Source organism: Toxotes jaculatrix, chromosome 5, assembly GCF_017976425.1.
Source record: "Toxotes jaculatrix isolate fToxJac2 chromosome 5, fToxJac2.pri, whole genome shotgun sequence".
Classification (NCBI taxonomy): domain Eukaryota; kingdom Metazoa; phylum Chordata; class Actinopteri; family Toxotidae; genus Toxotes; species Toxotes jaculatrix.
The window spans coordinates 9,708,390-9,733,614 of NC_054398.1; the positions used below are offsets into that span (position 1 = coordinate 9,708,390).

General features: G+C 41.6%; 3 protein-coding genes across 3 annotated transcripts; 1 reads left to right on the forward strand and 2 right to left on the reverse strand.

The window, feature by feature from the left end:
• Window positions 1-32: 32 nt before the first annotated feature.
• uevld (UEV and lactate/malate dehyrogenase domains) lies at window positions 33-4,670 on the reverse strand. The gene is made up of 12 exons (XM_041037634.1): window positions 4,524-4,670; window positions 3,843-3,927; window positions 3,660-3,725; window positions 3,364-3,527; window positions 3,141-3,282; window positions 2,958-3,052; window positions 2,718-2,823; window positions 2,197-2,367; window positions 1,931-2,095; window positions 1,516-1,603; window positions 1,139-1,262; window positions 33-984 (listed from the first exon to the last, which is right to left on the reverse strand). Exons 1-12 carry the CDS (start codon window positions 4,563-4,565, stop codon window positions 820-822), a joined length of 1,413 nt encoding a protein of 470 aa, XP_040893568.1. The 5' UTR covers window positions 4,566-4,670; the 3' UTR covers window positions 33-819.
• Window positions 4,671-5,056: 386 nt separating this feature from the next.
• spty2d1 (SPT2 chromatin protein domain containing 1) lies at window positions 5,057-9,901 on the reverse strand. The gene is made up of 6 exons (XM_041037633.1): window positions 9,389-9,901; window positions 8,932-9,046; window positions 7,253-8,812; window positions 5,953-6,112; window positions 5,772-5,849; window positions 5,057-5,628 (listed from the first exon to the last, which is right to left on the reverse strand). Exons 1-6 carry the CDS (start codon window positions 9,449-9,451, stop codon window positions 5,535-5,537), a joined length of 2,070 nt encoding a protein of 689 aa, XP_040893567.1. The 5' UTR covers window positions 9,452-9,901; the 3' UTR covers window positions 5,057-5,534.
• A 2,048-nt stretch (window positions 9,902-11,949) lies between these two features.
• tmem86a (transmembrane protein 86A) lies at window positions 11,950-24,357 on the forward strand. The gene is made up of 3 exons (XM_041039033.1): window positions 11,950-12,078; window positions 18,277-18,541; window positions 19,175-24,357. Exons 1-3 carry the CDS (start codon window positions 12,058-12,060, stop codon window positions 19,600-19,602), a joined length of 714 nt encoding a protein of 237 aa, XP_040894967.1. The 5' UTR covers window positions 11,950-12,057; the 3' UTR covers window positions 19,603-24,357.
• Window positions 24,358-25,225: the final 868 nt, after the last annotated feature.

A 25,225-nucleotide genomic window follows, 5' to 3' on the forward strand; every position in this document is an offset into this window, starting at 1 on the left:
CTGTTTTCTCTTTGCCACAGAGACTGTCCACATCGGATGTCAGATATTTATTGCACTCCCACAAAATCATGTAGTTTTACTTTCTGTGCATATCTTAGGTTTTAGCTGTGCAATGCCTTTACACAAAGTAAACAAAAGCTAAAGGCTATTGAAGTATTAAGGCATTTTAAAAGTGTTTTCATTTCGTCATCAAATACGGAAACAGCACAAAGACACAAACGATACTGACACATATTGTTTCAATACCAGCACCATGTACTGCATATAATATACAATCTTCATATATCTCCCCACACCTTGATTTTCTCCCAAGAAATTAGAGGTTAGTAGAAAAAAATAATGATAACATTCTCACATACAACTTGAGTTGTTATTGATAAAAATATGCTTGTTGAAAACTACAAGCAGTGTTATTCTTAAGATGCTTTTGTATAGAATTTGATGGTTTTTAGAAAAAATGTGTACATTCATGTAACGCGTACCAAACTGTAAGTTTTGTGAGGCAAAATGAGTAACTTCTCACAGTCCTGTTAAATTTAAATACAAAGTGCAATGTGTACATTTACATTTTAGATTTTTTTTTTCCACCCACATTTAATACACAGGACAAAGGACAAATTGTAGGATTAAGTTAAACATTTAAGACAGAAATCCTGTCCATTACTTCAAAATTCCTGTATAAGTAGTTTACAGAAACTTCATTCATCTTCAGCGCAGGCACTGTCCGTCTGCTGAGAGAGTGCTGAATGGAGAACTGACCTGTCTTGAGGCAGCAGCTGCTCCCAGACTGGTCAGTAGCGCCTCGAACTGTGAATGCAATCATATCCTGAGCTGACTAATGAGGTTTGAAAGGGAAGTGACACTGTCCCTGAGCTTGGAGTCCTCCTCCTGTCCCAGTGATACTCCAGCCAGGCGTGTGGAACCGTTTGATCCCATGACGCACGGCAGGCTGAGGAACACCTCTGCTCCTATACCACTCCAGCCCTGAAGCAAACAGAGAACACAGATGGACTTTTTGTGTAATCAAATATCTATGAAAACCACTGTAACTGTGAAGGAGAGAACAACAACTTGGCCTCAGTGAAGGCTGACGGTGAAAATAATGTCATTTTGATGCCAGGACACATGGTAGTTCTACCTGAGCCAGTGTGGAGACAGAGTGGATCTTCCTTTTATCTGTCACGATACTGTTCGTGATGTCAGCAATGGACAGACCCACGGACCACGATCGCTGGCCTCGATTCTTCATGATTTCAAACGCTCTACAAATGCAGAAAAATGTGCATCAGAAAAAAATATTTACTTCAATCCCAAAGTGGTGAAGCATAATTAAGAAAGAGATATCTGTATTGTTACATTTCTGATCCCATTTAATTTGCTTAGTTCCTAAAGCATCCTTTAACAGCACCTGTTTCTGCAGTTTCAGATCCAGTTTCTTCAGCAGCAAAGTCTTCAAAATACCAAAATACACAACCTAAATCCTTCACTCAAACTTAAAGTCATTCAGGCAAGTACCTGTCTAACAATGGTTTTGTGGCGCTGGATCCTAGGGTGATCTCTGGCTGCATGCTGGAGCTCAGCCCAGTGTTACTCATCACAGCAACTACAAGGCAAAGAAACACTGACAAGCTCAGTCATGTGCGTCATTTACAAGTGGCCTATACAAGTCTGGAGAATGGAAAGAACATGATCAGCAGGTAGAGCAGCATTACTGGTTATGCAAATACAATTCACAACAAAAACAACAAATAAAAAGGAAGATGAGAAACCAGGGATGAAAATAGCGAGAGGGGGAAAATGAAGGAGATAAGACGTTTGTGTAATGATTGAAAGAGCAGTGTGTGGAAATGTTAAGTCAGGCATTCACCGTGACAATTAACGCAATACAAGATCCAGGTATAAAATATTTAACTGATCCCTTCTGGCTCACCTTTGTTGTCTGAAAGTTCACCAATGACCCAGGCTGGTTTGTGGGTGTTCAGGTTAATATCCAGAACGTGACTGAGTCGCTCTGAGTCCAGATTACACCCAGCTCCGATCACCTGCGTCGGAGGTAAGCCACTCTGCCTCCAGGCGATGTGGGTCATGATGTCCACTGGAATTGGAGCAAAGGGGGAGAGGAGCTGATGGTATGAAAGTTTAACAAAGCAGAGTGGACCGCTCCTTAGAGGGAGCGTCTTTGACCCTGTTACCAACCTGGCTGTGAAGCGATGAGCATCACAGCGGCAGGGCTGAGTCGTGCCAGATTTGGGATGATTCCTCTGTACAAGTCCACGTTGGTCTGAACCACGCTCACGTATGACTGCTCGCTGCTCCACGCATTTGCAGTCACCACAATAACTCTGGAACCTGCAGAGGCCGACAAATCTAACAGAGGAGAGCCGTAAGTAGTTAAATCCTGCAACACGTCGTAGAAAAATGGCCCAAGTTTAAAGCTTTGTTCTTTCTAATCACAAACGCTGTGTTAAGTCTCAGTTAATCCCTAATGGATGAATGGATGATTATTTTTCTTCCTTGTCACTCTGACAGGTCAAAGTTCAGGGTCAGATATAGAACAGCAGCTGGTTGGAACTGAGTTAATGCTCGCTGTCAAAGACGTGAGTCATCAAAGAGCACAGTGCCATTCAGCTAAATGTGAAACAATCAGACATCAAGAGTGACTCAGCCAAAAGGCACTTGGATTGGATTATTGTGTGATGGTGCAGAAAGTGACGTACCTCTGGATACCTCAACCACTGGCAGATTGAAAATCTCTAGATCTGTACTGCCGCCCTTAGTGGAACTTTCAGCAACGTCGACGAAAACCAGTTTATCCACTTTGCACTATAGGAAAAGCAGAGGGGAAAATGAACTAGCAGCATTTGAATATAAGAGTTTGACATTTTGATTTAGAAATGATTTTGAAACGTACATTGTCAGGTCAAACGCCTGAAAGATAATATGAAAGGCTGACTTACCTTAGCCAAAATGCTCATCACAGAAGCCATTCCCAAATCTCCTCCCCCGATCACTGAGACTTTGTTGATGGATTGATCATGGTGTCTGATTCCACCTGAAATGGACAAGAGTTAAGAAAACAACAGCAAATACTCATCTGATCATTGATCATCAGCAACGAAGCTGCATATCAAGTTAGGCACCATCATTGATCTGGAGATTGGAGACAAATGCCAGAAGCTCGTGGGGGTCTTTGTTGTCTGCTGTGGTCTTTGAGGACAGCGGAGGATCCTCTTCAAACTTGGCAATCATCTCATTCACAAGACCCACCACGGATGACTTGGGCTGTTAGAGAGCAAAAATATAAACAATCAGCAAAATTGATGAGAACAACCACAGAACCATCCAGAGGGCATAAGGACTTACATGATCCCAGTTGTGCAGCCCCGGCAGATAGATCCGTCCCCTGGCATCAACATGCTTGCCCTCTCTGATGACCATGTTAGGGGTCGGTCTCAGGAGGCATATGGGAGGAGTGAAGGGGAATGAGTCCATCAGCCACAGCTGAATGGGAAAGTTGTAGGTACGGCCTTATGGACAAAAGATGACTCTTTTAGTACATACAACACAGACCTCACAGGGACATCCAGTTTTATTTTTCATGGATTACAAAGCCTTTTCTTCCAGACCCAGAGTCTTTGCACAGCTCTTAGAGCCCTTACCTTCATACTGGACAGGGATGTTCCCGATTAATTTCAGTAGATCTTTCTGGCTGCTGTCACTGAATGCTGAAAGTGATAATAGGAGAAATACGCCCAAATACAAATGTGATGTGTATGAGACAAGTGTTGGGGTCTGCAAGAGAGGGATGAAGTGTATTTATTAAGAAAAAAAAAAGAACTCACTGTATGTGCCTGTGGAAGGTTTCATCTCGGGGTAGATACGATGGATTTTCTGCAGCTCCTCAACAGCAACATCGCGGAATTTGTACTAATATAAGTGGTGTAAACAGACATCTGTATTTGCCATATATAAGCAGCTATTTTCATTCCACCCCCCGCCCCACAAACTCAGTCGAATAAAGCTCAATAATATTACACAGCAGTTTTCTTGAAGGATTCAGCAGATCATTCAGGATTTTATTCTGCGGTATACTGCTTCACTTCACAGATTATAATGAGCACTTTGACAGCAGTAACTGAAGGACAAGATGGCAGAGAGGCTATTGATCAGCTTGCAGTGAACATGCTTTGACCGATAATATCATTAAACAGAGGTGGCAAACAGCCCAAAGCAGTGGTTTTGTTCTGTCGCTGCATTCATCCAGAAACTTCGAATCCATAGATTTGTTTCGAATGAATAAATCTAGCTAGTTAGCGCTTGGTTTTCGAAGTGTAATGTTGTGTGATATTTCCTTATGATCCACGTTTGTCCAGGACGTGTAAAGTGACAGAGCCAGTTCAGCCAGTCAATGAAGGATGAAAGCAGCTAACACGGACTAGCCTGCTGTGCTCGCTGCTGCTTGATACCTCAACAACTTTCATATAAAACGGATTTCAAAGCTGAACATCTGATATATTACTAACCTTGGCGAGGATCCGCTGGATTTTCTCTGAACTCAGGTCCATCTATTTAAGCAAAAACGGATGGGGGGAAAAAAGAAAGACGCGGTTCTCTCAGGGTTTATCCTCTGGACAGATGACTTCAACTTCAGCTGTCGTTAAAAAAAACTTCCGCAAACTTTCAGGAGTAGCTAAGCGAACAGACACGAGCCCTCCCACTCGGTACGTCACATACGGCAAGCCGAGAGGGACTAAAATGCACGAAAACAAAAAATCTGGTGTGATTTTGGTCCTGCTGCAGTCACAGTATATGGCGAGAAAGAAAACAAACTAAACAACAATCCACACAATTTACTGCAATAAAATATTTCATTGTTTTCACTAAGAACCACAAATCGTGCCATTTCCTACAAGCGACATTTGTTGTAGAATCCAACTCCTTTATATATTACTAAGATTTTTCTGAGGAACCACTGACGTAAAACTAGACAATTAAATAAAGCCCTTTCTCCGACCATGTCGATCCTACTAAAGACACACAACACATCAGGTGGTAATGGTTTCTGCATATCCAGCTGACTTTATAATCAAAGTTTGGAAAAATATGCAACATCTTCTGCTCAAAAATAGCACATTGTCAGCACTTGACATTGTATGCCATTGTTAGTCTTAAAAAAAAAAGCACACACTCTTCCATACATCCACATTTCTCTTTGCAGCTCAGTTTCTTTTAGAAATTAGGGCTGAGGACAGTGTAAACCCTGCACTCTGGGGGAAATAAATAATACAACAGGGACAATGCGAGAACTTTTCATTATATCCTAACGACCTAATGCCTGAATGATTTGTGCATATTTTATCTTTGACCTTTTCAGGTTAAGAAATTCTTCCTCTCTTTTCCTCTTGAGCCAATGTCACGTGTCACTCCACTGAAGTTTTTGTCTGAAAAGTGATGAAATCAGAAAGAAAGTCATGGGGTACACAGTCACTGGGCTTCGCAGCCGACCCATTGGGGAAGGGGTTATTTCAGGGACCTCAGTTGTTTTTTTTCCGCTTGCCATTTCTCCTTTTCATCTCCTCTTCCTCTCTTCTCTCCTCCTCCAGATCTTCTTGCACAGCCAGTTTCAGGCTAAAGTAACAAAGCAACAAAGCACAGGGATTCAGAAAAAATAACATTAAATAAAGGAGGTAAATCGTGCAGCTTTCCGGATAGAAAGTACATATGTAGAGTTAAGGACTGTGAGGTGTATTTCCGGTTTATTTTCATCTCACCTCCTGGCCTCTTCTTTCTGCAGATCTCTCCAGCTGCTCTCCATGAACTTAAGTGCATAGTCACTCTCATCCTTGTACCTGAGGAAGTTAAATGCAAATATGGTTTCTTTTTCATGTAGAATCTGATTTAGAATAACACTGGATATACAGTGAATTGGAATATATTAGGACAAAATCTAACCTGGTTCGATCATAGCCGAAGATTTCCTTAATGTGCTTGGAAATTTCATCTGGGTCGTCACCTTCATCATCAATAAAATCGTCCATTTCTGGGTCATATTCATCTTCCTCATCTTCATATTTCCTCTTGTAGGCAGATGTGATAGGTGGCAACATTGTACCTGAGCGATAAATGCAGAAATTCACTTTTAATATGAGAGGTACTGGCTTTTGCCCCTTTTCTAGATCTGAATGAATGAAACATACTGTATGAAGAGGACATTTGGTCTTCAGTGGGGAGTTAAGGAATGTTCAAACTAGCAAGCTAATGATTTGGGAATTACTGTGTTTACATGAGTTAATTTCTTGCTAGAAGGTTAATGACATTGAAATGGTGTTTTGTTTATCTGTGTTAGAAAGGTTGCTGCTCTCTGACCCAGAGGTAATGACAAAGGCTGCTGAGTGCTGCTGACACTCTTCATTCAGTTTGGCAAACAAACTCTTTGCCCTGTGGCACTGATTGTGTTGTTTCCGACTGTTTGCAAAATGCAAAAATCAGCAGCTGGTTGTTTATATTATTTGTTGAATTAAGTGCTTACTGTCCTCTTTGTTTTGTGTATAATGCTACACAATAAAATCATATATTTGGTACACTGTACTGCATATGAGCTGTGATAAATATGGAAATGCAAAAACATGGAAAAACTTCTATCTTTAACATCTTGATCTTGTTTTGTTTTGTGTAAACACTGCATTAATATCACTCAATATCAATTATTTTATTTCACATTAAAAACAGTGAACTCTGAGAATTCTTTGTTTTGCTGCTCAGTGACCACAGAGAATTATTCTATGGAAGTTTACAGAGCCTACAGTGAAGCTGGTATTATCTGATAGTATCAAATGATTTTACTCCCTGATATAAAAGGTTTAGATAAAGCATGAACCAAATATGCAAGTAGAAAAGGGCTTACATTTATCGGAAAGTCTCTTTTCAAGCTAGGACCTGCAGCTCTTACCCCACCTACTGCACTGCTTTGATTTTAACCCACTTATGAAACCACATTTGCTTAAGTAAATCTTTTTAGTCTTTATTTTTGTCCTTGCGTCCTTCCATTTGTTGTCTCTCTATGGATTATCTGGAGTGAAATGTGTATTACTATTAGTGTCTGTTTTAGCCTTGTTATCAGCTCCATTGGGCAGAACTTTGTCACTCTGTAATACTGTATTGACATCCAAAGGTTACTACTCAGTCAAGATCCACAACTGATTAATCTGTTTCTTTGGTAATATCATACCATTGTCGTCTCTCTGGTTCTTACCTGGTGGTCTGTTCATCATAGGTCTAGGCGGCATTCCCGCTCTGGGTGGCATCCCAGGTCTAGGTGGCATCCCAGGTCTCTGTGGCATGCCTGGCCGAGGAGGGACTCCTGGTCTGGGTCCACCGACATTCTTGGATGAGATGGTCTCTGACACCACAGTGCACTTGGGTCTTCCAGGTCCTGATCCCAAGCCGCCAGTTGATCGCCCGGGCACCAGTCCTCCCCCCATACCAGGCCGACCAGGTCCAGTCCCTGGAGGTCGGGATCCGCTACCTCCAGGATGGCCCTGTAGACCACTCCCACCAGGCCTAGCCTGTGAGACACCACCAGCTTTTGCCTGGAGTGTGCCTCCAGGCCTTGGCTGAGTTTGGCTCCCTGCCTTAGGAGGGCCACCTAATGAATTTCTCATCACTGAATTACCACTTGATTTTACTGCAGAATTATTTCCAGGCCTTAGTGGTTCTCCTTTTCCAGACTTGTGGCCTCCAAATGTAGGACCCTGTTTTGAGGAGCTACCTTGACTGGGCCTGGCCAGCTGGGAGCTCCCATGTTGAGATTTTTGGCCTGTGACAGCTGTACCGGGCGACCTGGTCCCAGGAATACCTGAAGCTCTTCCTTGAAGTAATGATGGGTTTTCTTTTTTGTAGCTAAGGTCACTTGAGGTGCTGGATTTGTGGCTAGGTGAGGGCCTGGGGCCCCCTTGTTTGGCTGACACCTGAGATGCAGATTTTGAGGGAACTTTACTGTTTATGGCACCAGATGAACTAGCTAAACTAGTCTTGAATCTGTCTTTATCACTGTGAGAAGTCTTGGGTCTCTCTCTTTCCCTGTCACTAACAGAGGCCTTAGAAGAAGAGTGGCTTCTATCACTATGCGACTTCTTTCCTGACCCACTGGGTAGACTTGGTTTTTCTGAGGAGTCCTTTTGTGGTTTGCAGTTCTTCTGTTCCTTCTCTAAAGTGATTTTTCTTATTGAACTAGAGCTAGATTGGGACTTGTTGTCCCTCTCTCTCTCTGCCTTTGAATCTTTGTCCTGTCTCTTAGCTTTGCGCTCCATCTCCAGTTCCTTTATCTCATCAGCTGTGCGAAGCCTTTCTTCCTTTCTCACCACCTTGGGCTTTAGATCAACTGGCTCAAACTGCTTCTTCTCTGCCAGTTTAAGTAAGTCTGCAAAGTTCATGGGAGGTGGAGCAGGCTTGGGTGGCCCACTGGGTTTTTTAGAGAAGGGCTTGCTGCTGCTACTACTTCCACTAATACCTGTGGCTTTCCCTGGTCTCAATGGCTCTGGCTCTGGCTCTGAATCTGTCTGTTCATACTCATAGTTATCCTCGTCATTCTCTGGGTCAACTGAGTCATTCCTAAATCCGTCTGCAGTGTTCATATTGTCTTCCTGCATTTCTAGTTTGGATCTCCTCTTCTTAGGACCCTCTACCATTGGGATGCCATTGTAGCCTTTGAAATTGTCCTTAGTTCTGGAAGCCATTGCTCGTGCTTTACGGTCCGACTTCAACTCAACCCTCTTGGCGAGTAGTTTCTCCTTCTGTTTCTTCATTTGCAGCTCTAAAAAGAAGCAGATGCACATTAAATAATCAATTAAGAATTATATCTGCACAATGTGCATATGACTATGGAATTCCAGTTATTTATATTAACTTACATTAACATTTTGTCATAGTTACCTTTATTTTTTGTCTCAACTTGTCGCTTCTTCAGAAGCGCCTGCACAGCAGCAGGATTTACACCTTTTGACTTTGGGTCCTTTTTGGGTGGTCCAGCTTGTAAACTGTATCTCTTCTGCTCAAAGAGGGACAGACATGGATTATTGAACATGGAGCAGTAACACAGCTCTCCTTACTATCTACACTTCTCAAAAACCTTAGTTAGAGGGTGTCAAAACATCATTTATAAGTGATATTTATATAAGGATCACCCCACTGATCGGTGGCAGGTACACTTTTAAATGTCTTCATAGCCTAGCATGTAGGGTCACGAAGGTGGAAGTTAGCAGCTAGCTACAATATCAGACCCTCACTGACAGATGAGCTGGCATTTGTGTGCTTACATGGTTGTCCACAAATCTCCATTTTACGGTTTGGCCTGACTAACTTGAGTGCTACGTGTCAGTGTTCAACATACCTGTACACTGCTGAGGCCCTGGTTTTGCGAGGCGATGCTCAATATATTGTCGAAGTCCATCATTGCAGGTGACAAAAGCTAGCTGTCACAAACGAATCGAGCAAAACTCCAGGCAGGAATGCCGAGCTCACCGTTAGCGTTAAGCTTACAAAACAGACAAGTCAGCGCAGGATTTAACTATATCAAACGGAACCCGGATAACTATAAAGAAGCCACTTTATCAAAAAGTCCGTGGAGAGAAAAACTGTATAAACAGTTAACGCGACTTTTCTTTATCAGCATACGTTAACACATGCTAGCCAAGTTAGCTAACCATACGTTTACAAACGTTAGCCAACCAAGAAGCCTGAGAGACGAACTTTCCTTTTGAGCTGATAAAACACACCCGACTAAGGTCAGGTCCATCAGAATGGAGAAAACTTGTTTGATTAAAGATTACTGAAAGAAGACACAAATAACTTAGAAATAACACACGCCGGGTGTTTGTAGAGACTAACGGCAAGATAGCCCGAAAAATTAAAGGGTTCAGAGAGTATTGTAAGGAAGCGAAAGGATTCACTCTCACGAACTTCCGTCTTTGTGAAAGCACAAAGAATCAGAAAGTTCGGTGTTTTTTTTCTTTTGGTCTTACTTTAATTATATTTTGCTAAGCAGAACAGTAAAAATATTCTGTAATACGCTGGGTTATTAGAAATTTTATCTGAGAATTTTGTATTTTGTTGTTCTCATTTAGTCGCCCTCTTATCCCATGTCAATTCATGGTTACATAGGGGGTGATCTATCTTGATAGATGATAAAGTATCAATGAGTTGAAACGGCGAGGTGGAGCCTGACTGTAAATTTAACATTTGAGATAAGACATTTTATGCACTTCAGAAAATTTGAACAAACAAAATGGGTAATGGGTATTGAGAAAACCGTGTCGCTCCGCAATGAGTGTATATCTGACAGAGGAGGCTTAAAGCTGGGGGCTTTTTGTGACTTCATGTTTATTCACAGTAGCTTCATACGAACCTATTCCGTTACACATGATGTGTGTCGGGATTTATGTGTGACTAGAACTTCCGCTTTTCCTTACGCAATGTCCGTTTAAAAATAATTTTGACATTTGCAGACCACATGATGTCGCCACCATTGTGGGTATTGCACGTATCTAGAATTCTCTAGAAATGCGATGTGAGGTGACACCGAAGCTATTTAGCTGCTGTCATTCCTTCCTCATCAAATCAATATCGATTTTATTTTATTTATTTGTTTGCTTTCCAAATATCAGTTGAATATGTCTGCAACAGATAACAAAAAGCCATACCAGAATAGTAGTGGAATATTTACTGTAGCTTGTTTACTTAAGTAAAAGTAGCATGATGTATATAAGGTAAATTAAAAAAATAAACCTAAGGAAAAATTCAGAAGTATTGTCAGCTCAATTTAGGCCTGCTTTTCCAAAGTAAAATCATTCATTGTGCAGAATGTGCTTTGCAGGGAGTTGTACTCATTGTATTGCATTTGAGTAGAAGGCTTTTCACCACTGGCTGATTCCTACAGTTAAAGGCAGTGATTCCCACACCTGGTCCCTTCCCCCGGTGTGGGAGCCCCAGAAACAAAGAAATAGTGCTAAAACACATACTACTTCTGTGAAGTATAGTGTCTAGCCACACATACAGTACATACAGTACTTACCTCAAAACTATTCTAACATACACCCTGTTTTGTTAGTAACATATGGTCTCAGTTTGAGAAAAAAAATTCTTTAAAAAAAAGACATCTTACAAATAGGGTTATTACAAAAATGCAATTTAAACTAGCCTGATGGTTTACTCACATGAAATGCAGCAGCAACATAAAAATGAGGTAATGGAAAACATCCAAATGATGAGAATTTCAAAGCAAAATTGTATGTAATACTGTGCCACATGATTATGTTGACCCTAACTTAGGCAACAAAATTCCATTCAGTTGAGTGAAAACATATCTTTGAATTCCAATAATTGTTTTAGGAGCATTCTCATGTGCCATCACGAGATTTGTGATGGGTCTGTGGCCTATTTATTTGGGGGCTCTCCATGTCAAAACATTTGGTAACGCCTGATGTGACACAAGCAGAGAGGAGAGAACTAATATCCAAAACACTGGTGCTAGATGAGTAACTCAAAATGAAGGGAAATCAGACAGAAGCACACTCTTCATGAATTAATAGCTCCTCATCAATTTAACAGAACAATATTTAAATATCATATAGAGATTATTCTGAGGCTTTCTGTCTGAATTCTAAAGCCTGATCTGACCCATTAACACGGGACTGTCGGCACACAATCAAAAAAAATAAGCTCGGCACAAATATTGCCAACAAGCTCCATGTCTGTAAAATGTAAATAAAGGCCATCTGCTCCGATATGTAAACAGCACACAGACTCCTCCTATCGGGGGGCGTCCCTGACGCCCGGGCCCGCCCCCGTTACGACCATTCTCTGCTCCTATTGGTCAAGACCGAAAGCCGCGCTCACGTCACGTCGCTCCTCTTGCCTCCCCCCCGGGCGTCGGACCGCCCACTGGAGAGAAGACAAAAACAATCGGCATCCCTCACACAGTGGAGTATAAACAGGAGGAACCAAACCGAATTTAGATAATATAAACCTTTTTTCACCGACACCGACACCACCGAGGGAGACATGGTTTCTCCGGTAACAGTGGTGAGTATCAGCTTCAAACCAGTGGTAGTATTTTTTACACATTACACAGGAATACTAGTGGTGGCTAGTTTAGCTACATGATAACAACACTGCCGAAGACAGAATTATCCATCCTTATTAATGTTTGTGTCATTAAATGTTTAGTACCGACTGCCTCGAGCTACTAATTCAGAGTTTTAATTACGTTATTATTTATTGCATGGCATGTCATGCTTTGTCTCCGAAGGCCAGTGCATGCTCCTCAGCTGATAATTTAATTACCAGTAACTAATGGTGTCTGTCTGCTAAATTGAAAAATGTTCAGCCAGGTGTTCTTGGACGCCCACGCCGCTTTCAGCGTCTTGTTTGCCTCTTTATTTCGTACTGTGCATCTGTGTATATATGTGTGTGTGTGTGTGATGGTGGTGGTGGGGGGAGACACAAAGCAGGAACTTTTATGTTCACTGTCGCCGTCCGTTTCCTTGACATGTCGACACGTTTCAGCAGCGACTGTTCACGCTGTCCCGTCTCGATATTCCACGTACAGAAGGACGTTTCCACAGATTTCCAAAGGCAGCCCCTGACAAAAAGAAAACCTGTCATGTGACGACCTTTTTTGTCTTTTTTTTTTTTTTCTTCCCTGTACCCTCCAGGAACGCATGCGCCGAGCTGCGGTGCTCTGCTGTGGCTGACTGGCTTTTCATCTCCTTTGATGAAGCTGTGCTTCACATAGACTTTATTGTTGAACCCATACATTAGCTCCATAATTGACTTAAGTGTCACTGCAGAAAACCATATTTCCTAAAAAAAAAATATATATATATATATATATATATATATATATATATATATCACTGCTACATGAATAATTCAACCAGCCCTAGCATCCTCTTACTTTGACAGTGCTGCTATGAAATTTTACCCCATCCGCAGGGGCCATGAAGGATGGTGTGGTGTAACTTGGCCTGTAGTAAACCCTAATGCAAGGGTGTCCAAACTGTTCCACAAAGGGCCGTGTGGCTGCAGGTTTTTGTTCCAACCAAGCAGCAGCACACCAGACTTGACTCATTTAATCAATTGATCTCAGTCTTCAGTCTTCTGATTGGTCAAATTGTGTGCTCTTCATTGGTTGGAACAAAAACTTGCAGCCACACGGCCCTCTGTGGAACAGTTAGGACACCCCTGCCCTAATGTGTAGTCTGTGTGACTGCCCTGAGAAGAGCCTGTGTAGAGAAGTGCTTGTCACACAAACTGGTTGCCTTAGAGATGGCGATGCTGTGCAGGTCCTGGGGCTGCCTAACTTCCATAAATTGCAGTGTAAGGGAATGTAGAAGCACAGTGTATAGTAGTACACAAATTTGTCTCTCTCCACTTGAAATGGATCATCTACTTTGTGATCATCAGGAAACATCACATTAACATCAATTAATGCTGTTAATTTTATTTTTAAATTGGTTTATTTTTCTATAAATTAGTCTCTGACTATAAATCAAAACACATAATAAAATACTCTGAGGTACATTGTAATAACTGAAACACAATAGAGTGTGTGGCTCCACACTCTGCCTCTGCTCGGAGATAAAATATGTTGTGAAAAGTGATCATTACTCCATTAGAGGCTGTGTAAATCCATTATTACAATTACATAAAATGCAGATGTATTCAGGCCTTGTTTTTATTTCTGACTCTAAAGCTTTTGGTATACACTGCCACACTCCACAGATGCCATCTGGTGAACAGACTGTTGTGCTCTTTGGGGAATTTATTATCTTTTGTCCTTTACCGATGAATTAGCCAATCAGAGCGCACACAGTCTCAGGCCAGCACATACTATCCTTAACTCGTGGACATTGCACTTGCTGTCAGGTACCTGCGGTACCTCAGAGGGATCTTCACTTTGCTTTCTGGATTTATTCATACAGTTGTAGAGATGTAGTTGTCTGACAGTTGCCCATTGCTCTCCTCACTTGCTCACTTATTTCAAAAGCACAAAAATGTATTTCTATAAAGTCCAGCGTATATTATGTTACAAACTGCATTTATTGTGCTGTGCTGTGTTGTACTGTTTGTCTGCAACTGACCTCGGGTTATTAACACAGTTGTAAGATGGAAGGAAAACAGTGCCATGTGTGATGCTACATAGAAATAACATTGTCATATGACTCACATGCCAGCTGTCCCTGCCAGGACCATACTTATGTTACAATTCCTTTCTGCCAAATTAAGTACACAAGAGTTTACAGGTCTTTAATATGTTTCTGTGTATCGTGTGTCTGACACTTGGCTTGCTTATGGCCCAGAATGGTTGAATAGATGTCATCCTGCTGAATGTTATTCAATGCTTCAATGCAGTGCTTTTGTTGGTTCATGGTTGTTGCAGAAGAATTAGTGGCTAACAGCTGCTTGTTCCTGCCTGGCATCTAAGGATATGCCTCACTCATTTTACAGCTTTTTCCCCCAAATGATGCAAGAATAATAACATTTTTCAAGTGACTTCGGATCATTTATTTACCTATGACGTATACTGATTTGTAGTTTAACACAGCTAAAGAAACACTGCATCTCTGCTCAGGCCACTTTGAACAACGAGGGCATTCGATCTTGTTCATTCCTCTAAAAAAACATAGATATTGCTTGTTAGTAACCATGCAAATACCGTCAATCATTAACTATATTACTCTTTAACAGGGAACAGAGGAAGGTGTTTACAGCCAGTCAGCTGTATATGCCACATCCCTTTTGCCTTTATTCATAACGTGATCTTTCAGTTAGTTAGATGATAACACAGTGATTCATTTTGTTTGCCTCCCAAATGAGGCATTATGGCAACAGCTGACTGTCACACAGGGCTCAAAGCTGTCGCTAATGTCCCCTTCACTGTCCGTGCAGACGAACTGATGAGTAGGTTACAGCTGAGACAGCGCTGTCCCGCAAGAACCCCACAATCTCATTTAGATTCTAGACACTGAATGGAAGAGCAAGGCTGAGCCTCAGAGAAATAAAACCATTAAGTCCTCTGTAGACCAGTTTATGAATTCCAGCAGGCAATTACGCCTTCTTAATGGAAAAATGTGATGCAATTACTTTTTAGCTTCATGGGATAGGGAGCTGTGTATTAGAGAAGAACAATTAAATCAGATATTTCAGCAGTGGTGGTAGGTGATAATGACAAAAACTGTAATATTCTGACCCCAGATATTATCATAATTTAGATTTGAGCCAAAGATACATTTTCTTGTCTGTTTGTTTTTAGTTTAAACTGAACATGAAACTAAATTGAGGCACATGGCAATTTTACCACTTAGCACAGATTTCAGTCCAGGTGATGATACAGTGAGATAAACATTTCTAGGAAGATTTGAAAGAGTAGCTTTTGTATGCTGTGTTGCATAGGTGTCTCCTATTGCTGTTGTCTCTCTCCTTGTAGCCCCGCTCGTATTGTGTAGATGCAGTATGTTTACTTGAAAAACAATGGAAAGGGAACCTGCAAAGTATGGTTCAAACACCACATGAATAGGACTAAAGGTTATGGGAATCTCTGACTTCCTCCCACCTTCCTCCCTGGAAGCTGTATCTGTAATCACCCTCCTCCCTCCACCCCTCCAAACACTTTTACTACACTCAGATAATCCACATATCGTTCGTGTGTTTTTTCCCCCCAACAGATAATAATCAAACTGTTTGTGATCATGGCCCATTAAGCCCAAATATCATTGTGCCTCAGCCTGCAGATCTCAGGCAAAGTGTTTTTTCACTGCACTTTATTACACAATAGATCGGCCTTATCTGTGTAATGATGATGCTTAGAGCCATCCTTGAATCCCGACGGCACAACAAAAATATGTTGTGTTTTCTTATGTCCTGTGCTTAAGAGAGGCCTGATGAAGATGGCCTGCCAGGGTTGTCTCCTCTGCTTGGGCCCCCTTTGTCCTTATTGGGATGGATAGACACACGTGCACATTTTTGTCATAAGACTCGCTTTAATCTTTATTTATGGCTCCATTTGTTTTATGAAGGCCAGGCAGAGTACATCGTGGAGAGGAGTGCATTAGTTCACATTACACACCTAGCATTAGTATCACCTTAGTGGAAAGATTCCTCTAATGCTCTTGAATCGGTAAGAGACGGATAATATTTTAGATGGACAAAGAAAGCAAAGAGCAAAAGACTCTTTCCTGAGTATAAAAAAGCATAGCTACAGTGCACAAGCTTATTTTGAGATATGGACAGATGCAAAGGAACATCAGTATTATTAGTGTAATACTGTAGTTAGGACGCTTCAAAATAAGCACATACAGCATAGCACCAGAAGTAAAAATGAAAGAAAATACAAATTACAGACACAGAAACAGCTAAACATTGTCAAGTCAAGTTGAAAGCTGAACAGAAAACAAATGTTTTAAGCTGTCAAAACTGGTAAAAAAAAAAGTTTCAAAATGTTCACCAAAATCCCTGATGCATTTGGGAATGGTATTCATCAGCTCTGACCATAGTTGAAAATAAAATGTAATACCAAACCCACAGTAGAAGAGTGACCTCTTAATGACACAGAGATCCAGTGTACAGTAGTTTGGAGTGATACAGCCTCAGTTTTTTGTTTGCCAAGTAGTGTGGATGGAGAAGTAGCCTAGATGCAGAATTTTCAGTTGTGGCTTTTCAGTATAGATTTTTGATCTAGCATGCTTGAGAAGAACATATGAATTAACTTCTTAGCAGCCTTGTACTGGCTGCCACATGACCATATTTCTTAGACAAAGAAACGCTGTTTCTTCTCTGTGAAGTGTGATTTAAAGCATAGGCTTGTGTGTGGTTTTGTCCTGAACACGCTTGTGACTATGTGTGAACTTACGTGTGAAATCCCTGTTGTTTTCCTGCTGTGTGTTAGTCACATCAGGTACACCAGGGCAGGTTTGAGGTCACCCAAACATTGTGCCTGATTCTGCACTGTAATTTGGTCTTTGATTTTATTGAGCAGTTGTGCAATCAAGGGCCCTCTTTCCCCCTCCTCCTCCAGGAGCACAAACCATATGAACTAACGTGACCCTTCATTTTCTCTCACCTTCTCTCTTTCTCACCTCTCCTCTCTCTTCCGTGCACTCTTGTCCACTCCTAAATGCGACTGTCATCTGAATGCTGGTAACCCCGTCTCGTTCGCTGTCCCCTTCCCCTAAAGCTTCACTTCCTCATGCTAACTCTCGCTTCCTTTCTTCTGCCCTACTTACTTATTCTTTCTTGAATATTAGAATCGGAGCATTGCTTTTATTTGCATCATTTTACTTACACGACCAGGAAAGCAGCTCTTGCCTGGTCTTGTCAACCCTTATCCTATTGCACTGTGACCCTTTCTTTGTCCTCCTCTCGCCATATTTCTCATGTCCTAATCATCTCTCCTCCAGTGATCTCAGCTCTAGTGACCCCTCACTCACTTTATTTTTCTCCCAGCCTCTCCTTTCTTCTCCCTCTTTAATCCCCATGGAACCTCTGCTATAAGCCTAGAGAGTGATTCTCAGAACCATAGGTGGGGAGGATTATTCCAGAGATGTTGTGAAAACTTCTTCTAACTTTGTGTTTTTGCTTTTTTTTTTTGTGGCCCTGTTGGGCCTCGTCTGTTTGGACAGAAAGGAATATGTCTGGTAGCACAGTTGGGGGGAAGAAACGGACAATTAAATATGCTATACAGTTCTCAAGCGCATGAGATAGGGAGAAGAAGGTGAACCAGGGGAGGAGAGGATAAAGAAAAACAGGATGGGGAGAGAGTCAAAAAAAAAGAAAAGGTTATTGGAAGTCAAAGGAACTGTGCCAAAGATTTTTGCAGTTCTCTGCAGAGTTTAGCTTCAGCCGCAAAAACGCGTGCATGTCACACATGGTGATGTAAACTAGTGATCGCACAAAGCAAGTCTGGAGGCTGTTAGAGCCTGACCAAAACCACTGTCCCAATAAAGGAGAAGTACCGGAACTTTACTGCTAATGTTCCCTCTTTTAAATAAAGCGTGAAAGACTTTACCTCAAAAACACAAAGTGCTGACTGTTACGAGGTTTTTGCTCCTCGTGATGTATTTGATGGCCTCTGCCTTAAGATAGAAACCATTTTTAATCAATCTAGTTTAAGACAGAGTGACAATAATATCACATCGTTCTGACTCACTTAATAAAATAACCTTTTGTAAGTGCAACAGACTATGACTCAGCTGATAGTGTAAATATTTGATCTGCTTTCAGGTCAAGAGTGAAGGCCCAAAGCTGGTGCCATTCTTCAAGGCAACCTGTGTATACTTTGTCCTGTGGCTGCCTACCTCGAGCCCATCCTGGTTCAGCGCCCTCATCAAATGCCTGCCCATCTTCTGCCTGTGGGTCTTTTTACTGGCACACGGCTTCAGCTTCTTAGGTGCTCACTCCAGTGCCCGCAAGATCTTGGCTGGCCTCATCTTTTCTGCTCTGGGTGATGCCTTTCTCATCTGGCAGGAACAGGGCTACTTCGTCCATGGTGAGGAGAAACCTCGAATTGTCACTTTGTTACAATTGTCTCATCTACTGGACTGTCCTATGTCATATGTCTTTTACATCTTACGAGATAATCCTGGTTTATTTCAACTTGGGCCTTAGTTTTTGTAGTGTTTGACCATCATTGCAATTGGTAATAGCTTCATAGTATCTGGGAAGGTGTTGACACCACTATAGAGAAGATCAAACATGGGTTTAATTAGAATTACTAAGGAAATCAGAGTAACAAATACTCAGATTTTTTGTGCTGAAACTGCTTACACAATTTATTTGAAATTACTAGTACAGTCAACTTAAAAAATATGTCTAGGTTTAGATGAATGTATTGCGTGCAACCACTTTCAATATTAAAATTGAGTAAATTCAACAAAACATTTTTTTCAGTGTTGGAAGTTGTCATAATCAATAAAACTACAATTATAAAACCCAAGTTGTAATAAACCTAAATGATCCTTTAATTTCTTTAATTTAATTAAATGAACCGCTTTTCATTTCATCAGGTCTCATGCTTCACACTTTAATTCATGATTTTGCTCTGATTCATATTTAGTAGATAGATAGGATACTGCTTTGCAGGACTGTATTTCGATTTAAATCATTTACATATATCTTACAGGCCTTCTGATGTTTGCCATCACCCACATCCTCTATTCATCTGCCTTTGGGATGAAACCCCTTAATGTGTGCGCTGGCCTCGTGATCACTGCTGTGTCCTCGCTGAGCTACATCCTGCTGTACCCCTACCTGTCTGGCCCCTTCACCTATCTGGTGGCCGTCTACATCGCTCTAATCGGCTTCATGGGCTGGAGGGCCATCGCAGGCCTGCAGCTGGCCAATGACCTGTGGACCTGGACCAAGCTGTCTGCCTGCCTAGGCGCCGTGCTCTTCATGGTCTCCGACCTCACCATCGCCGTCAACAAGTTCTGCTTCCCCGTGCCCCATTCACGTGCCATCATCATGGCCACCTACTATGCCGCCCAGATGCTGATAGCGCTATCGGCCGTTGAGTGCCAGGACGTGGAGGTGGCCAGGAAGAGAACATGAGGTACCACGGTCTCCACAGCAACCAGCCACAAAGCTGGAAAGGTGGCAGCCAGCCTCCCTTTAACCCTGAGTGATCATGGACACATCTCACTGCCAGATCCCCAACCCTCAGCCCTCATCACAGTGTGGTGCTCCCACACCGTTGTTACCACCGCAACAGGTCCACCACAGAATTTACATGGCTGTCCCCCCCAGTACCCCACTAGTATGGCAGTCTCACACCTGTCTTCTTACCACGAAGACACGGTAGTATTATCTTCAGCCTCTCCCCACAACAGGCCTACCTGCTTCCTCCAATCCTAGACGGTGGCGATGGTCTCTCAACCTAGTTACCATGGAGACAAGTGTAGTAATATTAACCTGCTATCTATAGAGAGTATTACTTTTAACTGTTATGTTTTAATTTAAGGGGAGCATGTCACTGGGGACCTTCAAGGAGTGTGTGTGCAAGAGCATTTTTATGTGTGTGTGTGTGTGGGTGTTTGTGTGTGTTTGTGTGTGAGAGAATGTGCGTGTGTGCATTTCTATGTGTTTGATTAACACTCTTACCTCGCTTTCCACACAGTCCCATCACACACAGTCACCACACTGACAACACACACATCTTTTCTTGTGGTCCAATAATACAATTTAACATCTTATTTTTTGTCATTTGTTTTGTTGCCTGAGACCTTGTTAAAAAGGGAGTGTTTTTTTGTTAGTTTGTTTTTTGTTCTCTTTTTTTACTGACCATGTTCGGTCTCTGTTGTTTTGTGTTTCCCTAAATTAAGGGTGCTATTCTTAAAGTCAGGGGCATATCCACACCTGATTTCTTACCAGGAGTCCCTTCCATTTCATTAACACCAACCACCCTGCCTTTGTTCACTCCACTATTTAACATCTTTAACACATTTATACCCACCTTTTGTCTCTCTGGACAAATTATTTTTCTACAAGGATGTCCTTGAATAATTAGATGCTCAGGAGATGAATGACAGACAAAAATAAGGAAATGAGGTGGAAAGGAAGAGGGAAAGTTGCGTGACTGCAAAAACCACAGTGTATTGTAGCTTTAGTGGGAGTTAGAGGAGGTTGAGGTTGTTTGTGGAAGCTCAGTTCTTCCTGCTGAGATTTTATTGACACTGTCCTGCTGTCACAAAGAGAACACAGTAAACATTGTAGTCATAGCCGACCACTGAACACATTACGACTTGCTGTACTGTACACCTGCTTCTCCTTTTAGTGTGAAGTCTTTCCGGCATTTTACAGCGTTTTTCCAGCCAGCAGTTTTTTAAGACATGCTGGTGCAAATGTCGACACGTTCACACACCTGACACCTACAGCTCCTGCTGGTTTAGTTATTAGGAAAAGCTCATGGGGTTCTAACTGGTGGACTAGATCAGCTGACCCATGTTGTTTTTGGCCTGGGAAAATGTTATGGAGACTGAAATGAAAGGGCTATGTTACTGACTGGATTATCTTTTTGTTGATCAGCTCCATGTGTGTGTGTGTGTCTCGTCCTCAGAGGACATTCACTCATAATGACAGACACAAACATGCAAATGGTAGGTACACATTGCCCTGGGGTAGTCTGACCGAATGAAAAAAGGGACATGGTGGGTACAGGCTTGTCATGTGAGGGAATAGTTATCCCATTATTCTCAATAATTCCGTCTCACAGGACACTTCATCAGCTTTAATCCTGCAAAATCCACCTCAGGTAATCCCCAACGGGCTGGCTGATATTTTGTCTTTCATCCATCACTCATTTTCCTCCCTCTTACCTTTCATTTGTTTCAGCCTCTGCAAACAATTTATGTTAGAATGAAGTGTCTTACTAAATATTTAAGAGATATACTATAACTCTTTCTCCAGATGTCTACATATATTGTATATGCATGTTTTGAGTGTGCGTGGGTGAGAGTGTGTGTCTCAGCTGTCGAGTGAAGGTCTGTGTGTACTTACAACCACTCAAAATCAACTCAAGGCCAGAAATGCTGTGAACCATCATAGTTTATATGGAGTAGACACTCTACTGGATATCTGTAATGTATTCTCACAAGGCTCTTAAACCCGTCGTCATACCCATCTCCACCTCTTCATGTGTTTTATCGCATCCCCTGAATACTTATTTGTTGTCGTTTGAAGATGACTTTAAGTTAGTATTTGATTGGGTACATTCAAACTGAGGAGGTATCTGTTATCCATGTTTCATGAGCATTTCCACAGCTGAACATGGCTCCTCTTGACTGTACTCTTATATATTACGAGCATATGTCACTTTCTGATTAATACCACTAACAGTTTATATATTGGAAAGAAAATCGATTTTATAACAAATGTAAAATAGAAATTGAAAGTATTATTCACTAACAAAGAAAATAACAAAGGGACAGGTTTTGGTGTGTAATGGTTCAGTCCACATGCACCAATACATGATATAATGTGCTGTATAAAAAGCAGCATATGGGAATGAAAAAGAAACAAACCCATGTTATGGGTTCCTTCTGTTGAGCCAATGACCCCTGGAGCTGTCGGTAACACACCCACATACGCACAAAATACAAAACAAAAAAAACGCATACACATCAAAATCTGTTTATGCTTCACATCAGCCACCATGACAGGTCTGCGGGCAGACCATGGTGTTGACACTCATCAAAGTTTTTTTTTTCAAACTTCGACACAATCTTATTTTAACCAGAAAGACTGTGGCTTTGACAAATAGTTCCTCAATCTCCTTTTGGCCTGTCAGCATGCTTGTCAGTGTGATATTTCTGCTTTGTCAGTCAGAAGTGTTTCATGAGACTGTCTGTGACCACTCGTCTTCTGTTCCATGTTTTAATTTGTCCTCCCAGCATTGCGGCAAAGTCCCGCTCTGCAGCACTCTCCCTCTCCTCGTCTCATCCACCTTGTCGACAGAAACACGTTCTGTCAACAGTTAATATACAGCCTTTGTGCTGAAAGAAGTCCACAGGGGCTTGCTAGCAGACATGCTAGTCTGTTCTGTCTTAAATCAGAGTTTAGTGGAGTACGAGAAGAGATGCTGGTTAACATGATTGACTCTAGTATGCAGCCTAAAGTAAAAACATGAGGGGATGATAAGATTGAGTCAAGCAGTCTTACTCATCCTTACTATGTGGGCAATTTATGTAAGCCCTACTTTCTTTGTCCTCTGCCACATAGAGTCTCCTGACTTTTGTTCTTGTGGTCTAATGGCCACACGCCAAAACACAGGATTTACTTTGAAGTATTTTTGAGATTATCTTTGCTGGTCAGACCACACTTTGGAAAATCTCCATGACTTTGCAAAGTGAAGTAGCTTTTTTTGAGCAACAGATGAGAGGTAGCCTATAAAGCAAGAAATGAACTCAAAATTTTGTTGCAAAGCTGACAGTTATTATGCCTATATGGTGGATTTTGTTTTTAATATTCGCTCAGTTTCTTCCTCTTGACTTGGGCACAGATAACCAAAGCTGAAAGCATAACAGAAAACTGTACTCATTTTGCTGAGTGGAACTTGTTAGCATTAGAGCCTTCTCATGTATCAGACAAGCTTTTGCAAGAGGCAGAGGTCCCTCCCCTCGGTGGTGCAGGAGGGTTGTTGGCCTTTCACTTAGGAAGAAGGTTATTGTTGAGCGATACTGTAGCTGGAATTAGGTGAGGAGGTGAAATATGACACACAGGGGAAGACTCCCTTTCCATCCGGCCCGTTAGCTGCCATCCTGTCCCCCCTACAGATGGCAGGCCAGCAGGCGCATCACTTTACCTCAGCCTGTCAACAGCCCTGTTGTTCTGAGCTTTGTGCATGCAGACAAAAGGGGACCCGAGAGAGCTGTGGAGACCAATATGGTTTGGCCTGCCCCGTGAGTAATGAGCTGGAACCAGTAGTTGTTGTAGTAGAGAGGGCGTTGTGGTTTCATTTGGTTTCAGTTGGCACCTTTCTTTGCTCGCTCTGTTTCTATCCGCTGTTTCTCGTGATCTTTGATTTGAAACCTTTGCTGTTAATGAGCTGCGCCCATTATCATGCAGCTGGTGACATCCAAAAAAACATAGAGTTGTAAAGTTTGTATATCTTTACTCATGCATGACAAGTAGGTTGAAATGAATCCTCCACATCAACACTTACCTTACGGTGATGGAAAAGTGCACACTACACAAACAGGTGTTTTTACTGCTATGACTGACAGTCCTCCAACATCAGTATAAGCCTATGAGATGTATGTCAAATGCTCATCTTCTCTCAGTAACTTTAATGTGTATCTACTGTGTGCTGCACTTTTCTGCACCCAGAGTAAGGCCAGTCAGTCTCTCCTTAAAACTAGAAGCTATAGTGTTTAAAACGAAAGGACTGTTATGTACTGTATTCTTTAAACTATATACTCATCTTTTCTTTATCTTTTCTTTTTTTATGAGTTACAACAGAGGTTACTGGTTAAACACAGTTTGGTTTTGATGTTGGCCCAAAATGAATGTTTTTTTTTCTGCCTGTTGCTGTGAGAAAAGCTGGGTTTGTTTTCCACAAATAACTTTTGATTTTCCTTTTTTTTTCTAATTTTTCATTGAAGGCCCATTGCAATGCATCAGTTGACTTCATTTCATGAACAAATGTTTTTATTTTATTCTCTGATCCACTTTACCTTGTTGTCCTTGATTTTCACTATGTGATTTATTTCTTTCATGACTGTAGAGATGAAATAGTTTCTTTGCTGTAGTGAAACTGCTATGAATGTGAATATCTATTGGAGAAATAAATGCAATTACAATGCAACTTCATGCACAGATGTCCTTTGGTCTTTTTTTTTCTTTTTTTTTTTGCTGTTTGCTAGAATCAGAAGGTACTGCATTCAAAATGTCAGCTGATATTTATAAACGTTTCAGCGTTTTGTGTTTCTACAGAAGATGTTAGCCCTCAGCAGCTAAAGTGCCATTAAGGCAGAAAGGGCTGGAGGACAACAGAGAGCTCTGTTCTAGTAACTACTGCACTCTATTGTCTGGCCGAGGTGGAAAATATGCTTTCAACAGCCTTTAACCCTGTGGAAACTCATTCATACTGCTACCACTGAAGCTCCCTCTCGCTCTTCCTTTTTCTGTCTTCCTTTTGCCGTCTCTGGTTGTCTGCTTTTTTATCCCCCATTTTTAAAAACACACACGCACACACATCTCATAGTTTATTCCTGAAGCAACCGCGCCAGTTCTCTCCCAATGCTTTTCATTCACTCGCAGCCAGGGTCTTGCTGTCAAAGAACTCCAGTCTTCTATGAAAGTGAGGCATCCCTGTAATGGCCCAAAAACAGGTTTGGTGAAAATCCATAAAAATGACACTGAGCCTCCAAATAAATGTGAAGGAAGTGAGAGCAAAGAAAAACACTTTGATGAACTCACTGCTGCACAATATCCCTGTATTCAAGTTATATATTCAAAAACCCTGAATTGGGTTTTCATCCCTGATCTCTTAGGTTTAGTCATTTAAATGCAGTGTCATAAAATGTCAGGGAAACTGATCTGAAATTGCATAGTGTTCAGTTCCCTTTTTGTGCAACACTCTTTTAGTTTCTATCAAATACGTAAATTGCCTATTCAGCCTTTCACTTCAAACTACTTCCACCTTATTGTGTCTTGGCTAAGCAGTGAAGAGGCAGAA